This window comes from Pteropus alecto, unplaced genomic scaffold, assembly GCF_000325575.1.
Source record: "Pteropus alecto unplaced genomic scaffold, ASM32557v1 scaffold195, whole genome shotgun sequence".
NCBI lineage: Eukaryota > Metazoa > Chordata > Mammalia > Chiroptera > Pteropodidae > Pteropus > Pteropus alecto.
Window position 1 is genome coordinate 1178245 of NW_006438073.1, and position 17708 is coordinate 1195952.

The 17708-nt window shown below is 33.2% G+C and overlaps 1 protein-coding gene across 7 annotated transcripts in view; it reads left to right on the forward strand.

The window, feature by feature from the left end:
- Positions 1-17708, forward strand: part of SCAF8 (SR-related CTD associated factor 8) — a 192660-nt gene that overhangs the window by 38726 nt on the left and 136226 nt on the right. For all 7 annotated transcript variants that reach the window (XR_001517179.2, XR_003047256.1, XR_003047258.1 and 4 more), the window contains exons 5-13: positions 14-175; positions 2739-2892; positions 3759-3889; positions 6648-6824; positions 7742-7821; positions 9524-9641; positions 15030-15161; positions 15436-15548; positions 17104-17297. Coding sequence is in view for 2 of the 7 variants with exons in the window: in XM_015591884.2 (XP_015447370.1) it covers positions 14-175; positions 2739-2892; positions 3759-3889; positions 6648-6824; positions 7742-7821; positions 9524-9641; positions 15030-15161; positions 15436-15548; positions 17104-17297 (1261 nt within the window). In the remaining 5 variants the exon portion in view is untranslated. The remainder of the gene's footprint in view (positions 1-13; positions 176-2738; positions 2893-3758; positions 3890-6647; positions 6825-7741; positions 7822-9523; positions 9642-15029; positions 15162-15435; positions 15549-17103; positions 17298-17708) is intronic.

The following is a 17708-nucleotide window of genomic DNA, read 5'->3' on the forward strand; positions in this document are numbered from 1 at the left end:
TTTTTTTCATCAGTGTAAACCAGAATACAAGGTACCTGGACTTTATGTTATTGACTCCATTGTACGACAATCTCGACATCAGTTTGGTCAAGAAAAGGATGTCTTTGCACCCAGATTTAGTAATAACATCATTAGCACTTTCCAGAATTTATATCGTTGCCCTGGGGATGACAAGGTATGCTGTTTTTTTTTTAAAAGTAGATACCCTTTTGGTCTCAAGGAGACTCTTTATAGAGTATCTTAATTTATGATGTTATATTATCCTTTACTCTTAGTTATTCCGAATTTGTGTATTTAATTATTATACTATCTTTGTTCCTTTTTGTTCTTAAACAGAGTGGAAAGATGTAGTTGATTTTGCCACTTTTTAATTTATTGAAGCAATTGGTGGTAAACTTGTTATCATAAGCTTTGGCATTATACTAAAAGTTTATTTATTCACACACGACCAATTCAGAATTTTGATTATTTGACCTCATTTACCTACTTAGTGTTTGTGAAAAATGGATTTGCCAAGCAATTAATAGAAAGTAACTGCATATCAAAATTCTTGTGTTACGGTAGAGTTTTATTAGTGCTAGAAACCACATCATTAGGTCTGCTAGATCTGAATGACTAAATACTTGATGTCACGTTAAAGGAAGGCTTTTGACCCTGAGGGAGAATGAAAAGGGGTTGTTTATCTTCATGTGTGCTCAAAGATATTAGAAGGTTACTTATTTGGGATGCTGATTTGGATATTTAGTGTGCTCTTCTGACAAAATTGATTGCAATATTGATTATGTAGAAAAAGATAAGAATAGATGAAGACAGTAATGATCGCTTTAAGGAAGAACCACAAAACTTAAAAGCTCACCACAGATCTTTTACTTTAAATCCAACAGGATTAGGTAGCGTTTATTTTTAATAATTATAGTTCTTAATCAGAAAAATCATGTTACAGATGGACCTAGTGGGTATCGTGCTGAATGGAGTAAGTCAGAGAAAGACTAAATGCCATGTGATTTCACTTACACGTGGAATCTAAGAAACAAAATAAAGAAAACAGCAACAAACTCACAGATACAGAGAACACTTTGATGGCTGCCAGATGAGAGGAGATTTGGGGGTGGTGGATGAAAAGGGGAAGGGATTCAGAAGTACAGATTGGCAATTACAAAATAGTTATGGGATGTAAAGTATAGCATAAGGAATGTAGTCAATATTGTAATAACTATGTATGGTGTTGGGGTGGTCACGTCATAAGTTATATAACTAATCACTTGTACATCTGAAACCAATAATATATGCCAACTAATTGAAAAATAAAAATTATTAAAAAAACATGTTATAGTGGTTATATATGGAGATAAACTATTATCATCTTTGTTAACTAATGGATATGCTTCTTGAGACGTTTTCTTTTTAATTACTTTGGTACTTTGATAATTAGATGCAGGCAGAAGAATGCTTCTAATTTTAAGTGACCTATCATAACTGATACTTAAAATAGACACCTTAGAATCCCACCTAAAACAGCTTATTAAAAATTTTATGTATATATTTTTTTGAAGTAAGTTAAACACTTTGATTTAGAAATTTTACTAGTTTGTACTTGGATTTCTATCAGTTACTATGAATAAATCAGTGTTAAATTTGTAGACTTCATAATAATAGTGTTTCTCAGTTCTAATAGAGTTTAAGATGTAGGTTTTTTTTTTTATCATAGTAGGAAAGATTACATTGATACTATAATCTCAATCATAAACTAGAGGCATTATTTGTTTGTATGTAGGTAGATACATAGAATGATACTTGTCAGAGACTGGCTAATTTTGAAGTACAGGATGTGTGTCTTGGGAACTGGAAGATTTTTTCTTTAAAGCAAAAAGCTGTAAGGTACTTTCTAAGTGCTCACGTCTTAGGAGAGTCAAATCATAAGGTATGAAGCATTTTTTTGTGTAATTTTCTTATGCTTCATTTTAAATAAACGTTTGCATGTTAATGTAGTTCGGACATAGTTTGAAAATTCATTAGTATAATACTGTAAGGAATTTAAAGATGAACTAGAGCTTTATTCTTAAAATTGCTTATTTTACTTTTACAAAATATGTACATTTAACAGAAGTCTCTTTTTAATACTTAATTTCAGCCTGTCATTTAAATTATTTTCCTAAAGGAGTAAGTAATGCTACATTAGTCAGTAACTAATACTTACTGTTGTTTATATAGCTTTTATATGCTGAACAGCTGTGAAAGAAAATAGATTTGATTTAAATTCTTATGTGAAGAAATAACCTCCTCTGTCCTTAGTTTTAAAATGAAATTTTTAAAAAGTCATGTAAGATAAGAAGTTTGTCTTGATGTTACTTATTAGTTTAAAAGATAAAGTTAAAATCAGCTGTGACTTGTAGCTGTAGTGCCATGGCGAACGCTGACCTGCCTCAGCGGCCTTATTAACACGGTTCTCTGGCCGTCACCATGCTCTCGTGAGACTTCACATGGAGGCTGAAACCCAGTTGCTGTTTCACTTACTTTGTATATCAGGCAGAATGAACATGTTTTTTTCAAGCGAGTTAAGGTTAGCAAACGCAGAATTATAGGAACATAACTTCAGGGGTAGCAAGTACTGTAGAAGTGTTTTCAACCATCCATCCCACTCCACCCACTGCCCAAGTAGTCACTATGCGCTATGAAATGAATGTGCTAAGGTTTTAAAATGAAAAGATCAAAATGTCATTTTTCTTTTTTTCCTCTAGAGTAAAATAGTGAGAGTGTTAAACTTATGGCAGAAGAATAATGTATTTAAGAGTGAGATTATTCAGCCTCTTCTGGATATGGCAGCGGGGATTCCCCCTCCAGCTGTCACGCCCGTTCTGGCCAGCACCACTGCTGCCATGAGCAACACCCCAGGTACGCTTCTGCGCGGAGACTTCTTTTCCAGATACTCTGCTCGTACTTTCCCGGTGGTCGTTTGTGTGTGAAATGACAGTTTGACTGCGGGAGAATTTGTCTAGCAGTAGAGTAACTGAAAGAGAAAATAATTTGAAGGCAAAATAAAATCAGCAATTATATTTGAGTGTAATTCTTTTCTAAAAATTAGGGAGCTAAATTTTTTTAATCCTTAGAAACAGATATAATGACCTTTGGGAAATGGTGTGTCTGTTAAGTTTTTTCTGATTTAGGTTGTCTGCACCCTTTTAAACTCACATGCAAATCAACTTGATAGTTACAGTATACTAGAGAAAGTTAATATTTATAAGGAACCAACTTAATGGAGCCAAGAATCCTTCAGTAATAATCTTGAATTTTTTTTGAGGTATTTAAATGACATTTGTAATTTTTTATCATCATCTAAGAATTATATTTGTTAACATTTTGGTATATATTTGCTTTTTAGGTGTGTATGCAGACACGGTTTTGAACAAAAATAGTTTAATATTATACATAGCATTTTATAATTTTTCATTGAAGATTGTATTTTGAATCGTTCCTTATGTAATTGAATTTTCTTCTGTGGCAAGATTCTTAACGACTGCTAAGTATTGTTGACTCCTTTAAAGTAATAGCTTAGTTAATTGAAAACAAGTTTGGATGATCCTTTTGGTACTTTTTTTCACCTACCTAATTCTGTATTGGTTTTTCAAAATGGGGACAGTAAAATAACATTTGTATAAATTTCTGTGTATTTTATGAAGCGACAGCAAATCCCTCTACCTTTTTAAGCCTTATTCATTCTTACATATTTATTGGAATGGGTTTGTTGTCTTTTTTAAAAGGAACTCCTGTGACACCTGTTACTCCAGCCAATGTGGTCCAAGGTTTACCTGACCCGTGGGTATCTCAGATAGCAAACACGGATACGCTTACGGCTGTAGCTCAGATCTTGCAAAGTCCTCAAGGCCAGCAGGTGAGCAGACTTTTGTCATGTTGACAATGATTTAGAGCTTATTATTTTCCTAATGTATTGTTTCATTGTGTACCACCTAAAGAGTATGTGTTTTTTATTTTGTAAAAATAGCATCACACTATATATAGTAACTTGTTTTTTTCATTTAGTAACGCATGAAGAACTATTTATAGTAACTTGTTTTTTTTCATTTAGTAACGCATGAAGAACACTCATGTCATTAAAGATGGTTTTATGAAAAATTATTTTGCACCAAAATATTGGTTTTTAGCACACACAGTTTGTGCCAAACATTATTAGGTGCTATTGTTACTCCAGTAATGAGGCATGGAAGTCTTCTATATGGGAGAAGGTGTCATCCTATTTTAAGAGAGACAGATAATAATAAAGTGTAAAACATTGTTTTTAGATAGTGATATATGACTTAAAACGGTAGATCTTTAGAGTGACTAGCTAGGTTTGGGAGAAGAGGTCAGAAATAGAGACGAGGGTAGTCATGAGAAGGTGTCTTTGAAGAAGTGGCATTTGAATTGTGACTTCAAGTGGTAAGATATGAGGGTAGCTCATCTTTAGCATCTCTCTTTTCTTAACCTATTCTTTAAAAACCAGTTTAACAATAAACTTCCTGAACTCTCTTTCCTCACATATTAATGTAGTTTCAGCTACCTGTGAGGTTTTAAATGTCACCTCAATGAGGCCTTCAAATAGTGATTTAAAACTGCAAAGTCTGCCTTTCTTCCTTTCTGCTCTTTTTCTCTGTCACCTGTCTCATTTCCTTCCTTAGCACTTACTACCTTCCGTTACATTATGTAATTCTTTATTTTGTTTCTTCTCCCTGTAATGTATGATAAACAAGGGCAAGGACTTTTGTCTGTTTTGTTCACTGCTGTATCTCCAGTTGCTAGGTTGTAGCAGGTGTTCAATACATTTTTGTAGAATGAATGAATAATGTATAGAGGCATAGTGATATTGGATATATGAGAGATATTTTTAGGGTTGAGTTGTCTGGAATATAAGGTGGCCCATGCATGTAAGTTATTAGTGACAAAGTTGAAATGATAGACCTAAGTGTGGGACTTGGTTTTCAAAAGACATACATGGTAGGCTGAGAATAGAGGGTGGTTATGCTAGGCAGTGGGGAGTTACCACAGATTTTTATGTCAAAGTTAGTCACATTATGTGATCAATACTTCAGTGGATAGGAGAGGGGAGAAGGTCTGGAGATAGGAGTATATTTGTTTTGGTAACTGATAATGGAAGAGAAGTAATAAATATGTGAAAAATAGGGTTATGGACTCTAAAATGACATTCTCAAAAAAAAAAGAATGGGACCAACGAAGAGTTTTAAAAATATAAAAAATGATTCAGTTATAGTCATAGATTGGACCCAATTTCTACATTTTGGGGACAGTTGATAAATTTAATTAATAATACATAAAATTATTGAATTATAATTCTGTGATAATATTTTGAAAATAATTCATAAAGCCATTGTTCTGATTAAAAAAAAAAAAGCTATTAAATACTTTTAGTAGGAGAGGGGATTCTCCAGAGGAAATAGTACATAGAGAGTCAAGAAGACATACTAATTGCTAGACTCTGAAGTCAGAGTAGAGGAGAAAGGATGCTGCAGTGATTTGAACGTGGGGACTGAAGGCATAACGGCGCTATTGGGGGAAATGGGGATGTCAGAGAGGAAGCTGAAATGTGCAAAGGAGAGAGAGAGCATTTCCTTCTTTCCTCCCTCCCTACTCCCCCTGCCCCCTCGCTGTATTCCCTTCCCTCCTTCTCTTCTTGCCCCTCCTTTCCTGTGACTCCCTCCCTCCCTCCCTTCATTTCATCTGTTCTGTAGCTTCCTCATTGCAGTAGCTATCATATATTTTTATATTATTTTCTTTGCTATTACATTAGTAGTCCGTAGTAAGTGTTTATTTGATAGCTAACTGCTTGCTTTCTTAATGCTACTACTTTAGATAGACACAAAGTTACTTTGCTTATTGTCACCTTAATTTGTGTTTGAACCTTCTCCCATCATAAGGTGAACTTAAAAGAGTACAGATATCTTGTTCAGCAATAGCTTTGCTATTTCATGTTTCTATTCTAAACTGGTAATTTTAGATATTGGGTTTAGTTAGAAATTGATTAGAAAAGTTTTCATTACTTCTAGAATCTACACAGGATTCATGTAATTATGAAATATCTTCGGGATCTCACTATTCGATTTTGTTTTTTAAGAGTGGGTAGGTAGGCTAGGAGTTGCTTTCAGTCTTGTTGACACAGTTCACCTTTAGTTTCAGACTCTGCTCAAAGAGACAGATTTTTTTTTTGCTTTTCCTGCTTTTAGGAAATATGTTATCAGATGCAGATCTGAAAGAAAGCAAAAGCAGCTGTGGTCAGTGCTTGTCCTCCTACAGAGATTCAGTAGTTAATTGAAGAAGGAATGAAATGCTTAGTGAAAAATATCAGCCTGCCTGTGATGAGTTCTTTATCTGATTTTCATCGTATGACCATTTTATTTTGTTTAAAATTTTCTGACTTTCCAGAAGCAAGATAGACTTATTAAGGAATGTGTTTATATGGCACATAAAATCTTTTGTGAAAAAAATTAACTTGTTTAGAGTTAGTTCGTACTTTTTCCTGATCTCCAAAGACTAGAACAAATTTTATTGACTAGAAGTTTTATTGACTAGAAGTGGACATTCTTGTAAATAAAACTCAGCACCTCTTTGTATTAATTTCCCTATTTTTCCCCTTCCAGTTTCAGCAGTTAATACAGACTTTACAGATACAGCAGCAGAAGCCTCAGCCTTCCATTCTACAGGCCCTGGACGCTGGCCTCGTGGTTCAGTTGCAGGCTCTTACGGCACAGCTGACGGCGGCGGCGGCAGCAGCTAGCACCCTCAATCCCTTAGAACAGGGAGTGCCCTTTAACAAGGTAGAAATTCAGAAACTGAATTGTGCTATATGAATTACTGACTTCTATATACTCTCATGTGGATTCAATTCTGTAAATTACTTTTTATTGTAGAACTATTTTAATATCGACTGTACTGTATTAAGACATAAGTTTTACAAAAGGTTCAAACTTCTGAAAGAAATTAAGTAATTTTATAATTTCACTTGAAACATTTAGAATGTTTTCTTTTGGCTAAAGATAACGATTTACAGGTCTATAATATTTTGATAAATTGAGGCCTAACTATAAAGTATAGTATTTTTAAAGGTGAAAATCTTACAATATGTAGTTTTGTATTATGTTCTCAGTATTCTTGTTAATTATGGAAAAATTAAATACCTTGGAAGTGTTATCCATATTATTTTTATTTCTGCTCCTGTTATATTCACAGGAAACTATAGATTCATTGGGTTATTAGAATTTTTTAGACAGCAGCTTCCAAGTATAATTTAGTCTGACTCTGCATAGCTAGATTACATTAAAAGCCTTTAAATTTAAATTGATCATTTGGAAAACAGTGGATCATCCTAAGAAAACTATACTAGGAATAGCTCTTTTGATTATAGTCTAGGGTGTTTTTCTTTTTTCTTTCTTTTTTTATCATTTTATTAATTATTTTAATTCTAACATTCACTTCTGTAAAGTTAGAGTTTTAGTATTTTCGTGTCATTTATTTTAAGGTGCACAAGGCAGTGTACATCAAAGTATTTTAAAGAAAAGATCTACTCGAATAAAATGTATTGATATAGTATATCATGATACATTCTCATATTAAGTGATAGAGATAAATTCGTGGGATGGTATTTACCTTTAAATAAAATAGCATTTGCAACATATTTTTGTGAGAAGCACTATTTAACTTCTTTCTTTCTTTCTCCTTTTTTTTTCCCACTTAGAAGTTGATGGATAGATTTGATTTTGGGGAAGATTCTGAGCATAGTGAAGAACCCAAAAAGGAAATTCCAACTTCTCAACTGTAAGAGTTGTTATGTTTTTCTTTTTAACCATAAAATTTTTCTGTTATTTTTATGAACATTGGATAAGTATACTTTGAATAAGTTGGGTTATTCAGGCTATTTTGCTCTCACATTTCAGAAAGACGGCGGGATCGCTGTCTTGTTCCCTTACTATATTATTTTGCTTCAACGATTTGCAAATCGTTGGACTTTATCAATAATCTCTATAGGAAAGTTGACAAATATTGATAAATCTAGTCATGATATTTTCTATATCTGTATTAGGCTCTGAGTTATTTAACTCACTTATAAGAATATTTGAAATAATGGTAAAGAAGCTTGGTTCTAGTGCCAGTGGCTGCGTCTGGGCAGTGTACCAAATTCTTGGAGTGTATCAGACAAATCAGAAGGGTTAGGGTTGTAGGATTTTGTTTTTTTAAAGAAATGGATTGTGTTTTTATTTAGATCAGTTTCTTTTCCCCCAAACAGTTCTGCAGAGCTCAGAGTTCGATGAGGGTTTGCAAAGGACCAGTAGGGAGGACAGTGTTGGATGGGAGGTGGAGCGTGTGGAAGATGGGAGAATCGTGGGGGACTGACTGATGACCAGGAGAAGGCCTCTGAAAATCTTGTTTCAGACAAGTTATTAGATTTATATATTGGGATAAGAATTTAAAATTTTATATAATGTTTAAAGATACAAATATATCCTTTTGATAGATTCTACTTGAAAAAATAAAAACTAATATTTTAGATTATCAGTTGTAAAGTTAGAGGAAGCATTTGAGATTATGTAGATCAGCATCTTGAACAATATAAAAATCTTTTAACAGTCCTGACAAGGCTTTTACCCAATATGTTAATATGTTCCATTGCAAGAAGTTAAGGAATTGTTAGTGCTCTGTGTTATTTTGTTACTGAATCCTGTTTGATTTGCTATCTACAAACTCATCCACTTTACTTTCTAATGCAAGGAAGCAAATTGGTTCCAATATCTTTTGAGACAGCCCTTCAATATTTGAAGACAGATATCATTCTTCCCCTTAGGTTTATTTGCTCCAGGGACGTACTCTTTTTTTCACCCGTCTCAAGACTTCTCACCATCCTGATTGCCCCTTTTGGGATGCCCTCTTTTTTGTTCATGTCTTACCTGGTGGCACCCAGAATTCCAGGTGTATTCCAGGTGTGAATTTCCCAGAGTATAGTTAAATTATTTTCTCTTATCTAAACATTGTTTCTGTGTTAATATACCTAATAATATGAATGCTTTTCTGAAGAAAGCAGATTAATTTTATGAAGTTTATGGCAATTATAATTGTAGGTTTCATATGTACTCATTGATAGAACATTTCTCCCACTATCTCATAGAGAAGTTAAAGTGACGTTTACTTTAAAATTGTTTTTATAGTGTTTTATTGAGCTTTTCTTAAAATATTCTAATGTAAAAATACTAACTTTTATATGTATTTAACAGCGTGAGATAGTTGTATCAGATCTTCATCAGAGTATCTCTAACATGTCTGCTGTTGAACACTATTACAGAGTATATTTCTGTTTTAACATATTAATATTCTGAGGTATTCCATTTTCTTTGTTAATATTTCAAAAGTAAACATTGTAATAGAGTATGTTTCATTTATTTGGCACTTGGGTATGTTTGAGTACTCAATTATTTTCATATCTTTGCTGGATTGTAAAACATATTTCTACTTATTTTTCTTTTAGTTCTCATGTTTCAGAATCTGTGAACAGTTCCATTTTTCATCAGATAGCAGAACAGCTACAGCAGCAAAACCTTGAACATCTCCGACAGCAACTCCTGGAACAGCAACAGCCTCAAAAGGTTTATAACGCCATCTTGTGGTCTTTAGAGTTATTGCTGTCTAGATTCTATGGAATTATGCTTAAGTATGATTTTTCTTCAGCTATTTATTACTAAGAAGATCAGTCATTTCAGGACCTTTACAGTTTTTCTGTAATCAAAATGTGCTTTAGCAACTTGTGAATCAGTTGACAACATTGTAGAAATTAATTTAGTATGCTGGAAGTGGAGAACAGAAAACAGATGGTTTTTCATTATTATAACTTAAAACTTCGTATGCTTTCCTCTCTACTCAGTTCCCTATCAGGCAAGGTCATGATGATTTTGCCATTGCTGATGGCGATGATGCCATAGTTTATTGCTACCTTTACTTAGGCTGTTACCATGCGGCAGGAACTGTATTAGGCATGATTACATTTAACGCTTATGAGATAGGCCTTTGACTCCCATTTCACACCATAGGATATTGAAGTTCAGTGAAGTGAAACATCTCATGCAAAAGTATACGGTCGGTATCATATGTCATTAGTCTTAAGACACCATTATTTTGTGCATAGCTAAGAATTTTTAATCTCTTCTAAATTGTAACATCCCTTGAAGTTGTAAGAATTTTTTTAAATTTCAGAGGTGTTAAAATATGAAGAAAAATCACACCCTGGAATTGATCAAATATGTCAAACAAGGCAAGGTTAAATCCATTACAAAGCTTGTTTTGCTCTATATGAGAAGTACAGTAAACTGTTCAGGATAGAAAGTTTTGGAAATTCTCCCCACTCACCCTTCTTCTTAAGTGGAAAACTTTTTGGCACAAATGAATTTAACATCACAAATACTTTTAAAGTATACATTGTTAGGCAAATGACATATATACACTGAGATGAACAGAAAAGCAAGACCTCAGGTAACTTCTCTGATGGAGCACATACATCTGTGTGAACACAAGGCAGAATTCCAGTTTCTGTAACAGTTACAGGTGAAAGCCTGGGAGAGTATGGAAAAGAGAAGAGTTACTCTGGATAGAGAAGGTGGCAAACCTTAGACACCACTGGGGTCTGAAGTTGTCCTTTTAATGTAGATAGTAAATGTAAAAATAACATTAATGGTACTTGTTAGGTTGGAACTTGTACATGGAATTATGAGAGTGCAATTCCATATCTTACTTTGAAGAAATAATTCTGATAGAAGTGTTTGGAGTATATGCGGTATTTTATGTCGAGCAAATATATATCTGCCTGAGAATTCAGGACTTAAAGATAGAGCCCAATGAAGAATAATTCGATGTTGTTTAAAGAAAAATACAAGTTGTAGTTCAAGGAAAAGAAACAGGCTATCAGTGATATTACAAGAAATCACAGAGCTGTTACAGAGGCAAGAGGTAGTAATGATGGGAGAGTATTTGAACAACAGGTTTGTTCATCTATAAATGTGACACTTTTGAATTGCTTTAGTTCCAGTTTCATTTTACAAGTAGTACTTAGTAGAAGCAATAAACTCAAGATAGTACTCTTGACCATCTTGTGATTATCACCAAGTTATTGAAGTGAAAGCTGAAAGTTAATAGAAACTTGGGAGTTATTCTATCTTAAGAATCTCACCCTCACCTCACCCCCCAAAAAACCTCTTGGCTTATTAGTTAATTGCCCTATGCATTATCTCCAGAATGTTAGAAGATACAGTAATAAGACCCCTTCGAAAGGAGTAGATGTTCTTAAAAGCTTTGTTGTTCAAAAACGAGTGATGAAGAAAAGAGAGTGGTGAAGAAAAATAACTTTTCTAATGTGGATAATGTTTAAAACAAATTTAGAATCGGAAAGTATATCAACAGAGTAACAGTTAAATTTCATAAACTGTGTAACTGGCTCTACCAATCCAGTTGCCCTAGTGTATTTAAGATAGGGTGAAATAGGCAGAGTAAGTAAGCAATTTTATTTACCAGTAAGCTCAATGAGGCTGCCTAAAAGTTGTTATAGTGTCTTAGAGAAAGGAATTGGGTTGCTTGTGCCACTCTGAACATTGCAGTTCTGACCACACCTGGGTGCTTGTTGAAGTCTAGTATCCCTAACAATAGGAGAACGTTGAAAACGGGAGCATTTTCAGAGAATGGCCGAATAGTGACGGACTAACAATCATGTCATATGGGGAATGATTTCTTTTGTCTCTAGGAAGTTGGAGTTCACGGTTTTGATAATTGTTTTATCAGGATATTCAAGAGTTAGGTTGAAATGCTGATGATGCAAATGTTAAGACAAATAAATGCTTTTAAAAGGAAATTAGGAATTAAAAAGTTATGGACATTTCAGCCATTTAATAATGAAGAGGTGACAGTAGGATATCAAAAATATGTAATTTGCTTCAGTAATTTTTTGCGTAGGAGAATATAATGGAAAGAGTAGAATTGAACGTAAAACCGGGGTGACATATAAGAGCCTTGAGTTGCTTTACATGAGTTGATTGATGTCTCAGCTCAAATAAACTGTTTCTGGATACTGAGGTTGTAGGTTTATTAGCATCATAAATCAAGGAATATAGTAGGCATACCATAGTATATGTCGATTTCAGCAAGACCTTTGACAGAGTCTGCCCTGTCAAAGAAAAAAATAGAGGAAAGTGGATTTATGAATCAAAATGCGACACTCGATGAGTGTTAATGCAACCTTGAAAGAAATCTCTGCTAGCTGCCATTATCCCTGTTTTCTATTTTTATCGATGCTTTCTTTGCATGAAGACATCACTAAAGAAATGAAATGTGTACCAGAATGTATACTAATGTATCATTTTTATCTGGATCCAAATGGATCTTTTTAAAAAATATTTTTATGTCACCTTACAAATAATTTACAGAAGGTAGACTCAAAGGAGAGGGAAAAACTTTACTAGAAATTTTAATTTGAGATGTAGCAAACTTTTATTTCACTTAAATTTAAATGTCACACATTCTTTTAGGAAAATAGAATAGTCCAGGTTCTTATCCCAAAATACTTAAAGATGAAGTCCTGCCTGTTGAATAACAAAGTAGATAAAGATACCGTTATTGTCCTTAGAGATACATTTTTCTCATCAGTTCTTGAGTTTGAGAAATACATTTAGGATATGGTCATCTGAAAACTCGTACCCTTAATATGTCACTTAAATGTTAAATTTCACTATTGTCATTGGGGTCTAGAATGCGACTATTTTTTGCATTCATCTACTTGTCTAGTAATTGTGAAATATGTTCCTCTGTTTTCATCTCTTATGCCATGGACAGAAGAAGAATCTAAATATTCAACCATGTTCCGAGGAAGCTAAAAGCAGATTACGAAGATGTTGTCTCCAATCTTATTTATACCATTTGTACCTTCTTGAAATATAATGCAGTATTTTTGGTAGTGCAGTAAAAACGAATGATGATTTATTTCAGTGTTGATCACCTTTCTGAATATTTTTATTGCTTTTTCTTACTATTTTTAGTCTTTTTTTTTACATGATTGGAAATAATAAGAATGGAATAATTCTTAGGATGATGAAATAGCAGAATGTTTCAATATAGGAAAATAAGACCTGTAAAATTCTATAACATATCTTAGATTTAAATTTTAGTGGACTTTTTAAAGTTGAAAATTGTCTGTTTTTCATAAGATTTCTAAGAAAGAATAAAAGTCATGAAATTCCAGTCTTTTCAAGTAGGTAAAACTATTCAAAAAAAGAAACTCAGAAACTTAAATTGGTTGCAATGGATCCTGGTGGTTATATCAATGGTTTAACTGTCATAGAAAATTAGAGTGAAATCCAGGGGAGGGTGGAGTAGAAATGAGGCTTTAAGGTGGATGATGGAGTAAGAAATAAATGATGTGAAGAACATAGAAGTACTGAGTTAGGACCAAATGCTGAAAGCTCAGGTTGCAGTTCAAAACTGCCTTGCTATGTTGTTAAGAATTTTATTGTTATTATACCATTTTAGAGGCATAAGTCAGGACTATGCTTAAAACATTTATTTGATTTGTTCTGGAAGAGTATGCTTATTTACTAAATTTTGATCAACAGTGTGATAGTAGAACATGTATTTAAATAATAGAAGTCTTTTCTAACTTTAGCTTTGATTTCTTTCTTAACCTTGAAAATGTTACTTGTCCTTGGTGAACCTTTTTCTTTACTAATCAGAGACTTGGAACGGTTTTTAATGCTCTTTTTGGTTATTAATTTTTATGCTGTTTTCTTTCATTTTAAATGTCGTCTTAGAGTAAATTTTAAAAAGTTTATTGAAATACAATTGACATGTAACATTGTGTGAGTTGCAGGTATACAGCATGATTTGATAGATTTACGTATTGCTGTATCATACCACTGTAATGTTAACACCTCTGCCATGTCACATAATTATCATTTCTTTTTTGTGCTGGGAACAATTAAGATGTAGTCTTAGCATCTTGGAAGTTTACAATATGATATTGTCTGTAATCACTGCTAGCATTCCTTTTACACATAGGAAGACTGACATTCAGAGTTCAAGTAACTTGTTAACAATCACAGTTGGGGCACAGGAGTGGTCATTTTAAGTTGCTCTTTGTTGTTAATGATGAGAGTCGTTCCCAGCTTGTGTGCCACCAGGAACAGTTTTTATTAATCTGTGTCATCTGCGAGAGGTGTAAGAGTTTATGTAGGGAGACCTTTTTTTTTCTTAAATAATAATCTGTTTTCTCATTTTTAGTCAGCATCATATATATATATATATATGTAATTTCTAATTCGGTTCATACTTATTAGCATCATGTAAGCAGTGTCATTCTAGTCATAGGGAAAAAATGGTTCACATGTTAAATGTTACTATAATTAGGCTTTATTGCCTAACTTTTATTGGACTTTTCGAAATATTTTACATATCTCAGAGTACTTTCTAATATTTTGTGAATTCCTAGAGATGGAGATTGGGGAAGGTCCAAGTTGAGAATTGTTTTGCTAGGTCAGTGATTTTGATATTGGCATTTGAGCTTTGTTTTGCTTCTTTACATGTAATATGTGACTTAGTCCTTTAATATTAAATACTTTAATGGACTTTTCATTTATAGCATTTTATAAAAATGCTTATTGTAAATGAAATTGTAGATTCATTTAACTTAGTGCCATTATATATCATTCGTGTTATAATCCTTTTATTAATTATTGATAGTTTATATTTTCCACAATTAAGAATTTATTTGAAGACCCACTTTATCTTACCTTTCTATTCTAATATTATAGTCTTCTCCCCCTTTTATGATGTTCCATGCTTTTAAGTAAACAGATTTATACAAAAGTGTAATTTTAGATTGGGCTTTTTAAATGCATTAGATTCATTTTAAAAATTTTAATTGTGACGTTTGCATGTTTAAAATTTTATTTGTAACATTCATTATTGCCCAATGTTCATGTATTTGTAAATATTCTCAATAGGCAACCCCTCAGGATAGTCAAGAAGGGACATTCGGATCAGAGCATTCGGCGTCACCATCACAAGGGAGCAGTCAACAGCATTTCCTTGAACCTGAAGCAAATTTGGATGATTCCATAGATATTCAGCAACAGGTAGAAAGTAAATGCTTTTCTAGGTCATAAATGTATATATTAGCTAGAGAAAAAAGTATTATGAAATACGGTAACTTTCATTTTAGGTAAAATATTTTATTTATTTTATGTAGAATAATGACATCCTGAATGTTTTTCTTTCTAATACTTAAGTTTCACACATTAACCATTTTACTATTAGGCATTAATGCTACAGTGGTTAATATATTGTTAGGCAGAATTGTCACCACATACTAAACCTCAACTAGACATTGTTTGCTCTTTTGACTTTAAGGACATGGATATAGATGAAGGGCAAGATGGAGTGGAAGAGGAAATCTTCGAACAAGAAGCAAAGAAAGTGGCTGTTCGCTCTAGATCAAGAACACATTCACGATCTCGTTCAAGGTTCTACAATAATGTCTAAGAATAGTTGTGTGTAATCTTTAGAAACGTTGGCTTTATTTCTTTGTGTCAGGTTAAAGGAAATGTTTTTCTTAGAATGACATCTTATATTCTCTCAGAAAGAAGTAATCTGGAGTTTGAAAATCAGAAAGTACTTTGTTCTGTTTTCAGTTGGATATATCTTTGGCCATTTATTTGAATAATCCACATGAATCACAGCCATATCACGAGACTTAGATTTTGGACTATCCCTGATTTTAGTTAATAATGTTTGATGATGCCCTAACTTTTAGGATATCAGTGTTCCTGTACCACAGTTAAATCATGCTGTAGAGAAAGAGCATTGGAAATTGTATGGTGTTTTTTGCATTTCATTTCATCTCACAGTAATACCAAAATGATCGTAAAAGTGAAACTATAAAAATTTTTACAAACATTAAGCATAATATTAAACTATTATGAAACATATCCTATAAATGGTTTTCTTTGTGGGCTTTTCAACACGACTAAGCCTCATTCATGTACATGCTCATTCAAATTGAAGTTGAAAATGCCTGATTTCTTAACCTGGCACATTTTTGTGTAGCACTGTACATACATGTTTTTGCTACAGATTGTCTCAAACTGAAAGTCATTAGTATTTAACATTTTTTTATACCCTGTTTTCTGCACAGGAATACCACGAAAATCTGAACAATAAATGCTAGAGGAGGGGCAGTACCTTTGATCACTTTTTTCGTCATTTCTTATTTGTTTCAAGAAGTTATTTGTATTTACCTGTTGTAAATGAGAGTCTGTCAGATCAACTCTCTCTACATCCACCTCCTGTCAGTGAATTATCTTGCTAAGCAGTTACAGTGTCAATGCTGAAAACGTCTTTGCTGCAGCCTAGATCACAGCTTCTGTCTTTGTCTTGCAACACCTCCTTAATGAGAATCTGGGAGAGAGTTCAGTGGCATATGGTTGACAGGAAAAAGAAACAGTTTCAGTATCACCTTATACTGTAAAGTCAAGCACCATGAAATTTTAGAAGTCGAAAACTTGTAAGCAGAATCATATAGGGCTTAATGCTCTGCTGGAAACATTATCTGTTTCCTAATTTTAAGAATGTAACATCTTTGTCACCTAAAGGATCTTTTTATTTTATTTTATTTTATTTTATTTTATTTATTTTTTAAAAAAATTTTTTTAAAAACTTATTTTTATTTTTTTATTTTTTTGGTTTTTCATCCCTGTTCTCGACTCTGGTTTAAAAAATGAGTTGGAAGATACTAAGAGAAATCGAGGCCTTTAGTAGATCTCACTCTCCTGTTCTTCATGGTTGTGAATAACAACTGAGACTCAGTAAGAACCATTGAAAACAAATATCTGTGGCTAAGTGTGGACCTAAGCAGTACATAGATTTCAGAAAATGTATGTTTTATACTTGATTATACTTATGTCTTTTTTAAGAGATAGCTAAATATAAGGCAGCCTTTTCTTTTTCTCACTTAGAAGTGAGAAATTTGATAGAAGGGTAACATTGCCATTATAAGTAAAGTAAGATTTTTTTTTTTAGATCACCAAGAAAACGAAGGTCCAGGTCACGATCTGGTTCTCGGAAGCGTAAGCACAGAAAGCGATCGCGCTCGCGCTCCAGGGAAAGGAAAAGGAAGTCATCTCGCTCGTACTCCAGCGAGAGAAGAGCTAGAGAAAGGGAGAAGGAACGGCAGAAGAAGGGGTTACCGCCCATCCGGTCCAAAACATTAAGCGGTAAGTGACACTTTTACAAAGCTACGGGATCTCTGAATCTTATTTTAAGACTGAGAATTCGAAAAATGTTTTTTTTTTTGTTTGTTTTCTTTTTTTTTAAATGAGTAATTTCCTTTTTGCTTTTTGTGATGTGTTAAGGGAGAAACGAAGAGCAGCTTCTCTTCAAACGCTAAGGTTATACAGAGGTTTTTTTAATGCAAGTTACAAAATATAAGACTTGACTAATGATATCTGAAGTGGACCAGGCCTAGTGTGTATTTCACGGATACAGTGACTTCTGTGCATAGTGTCCTCACCAGCTATGACCACCAGGTCTATAGGAGTATTATTATAGGAAGCACATAAATTTTAAAGCCTATTATAAACTCAGTAGATCGGTACTGAAGGAGACATTCCTACTGAACAAACTAC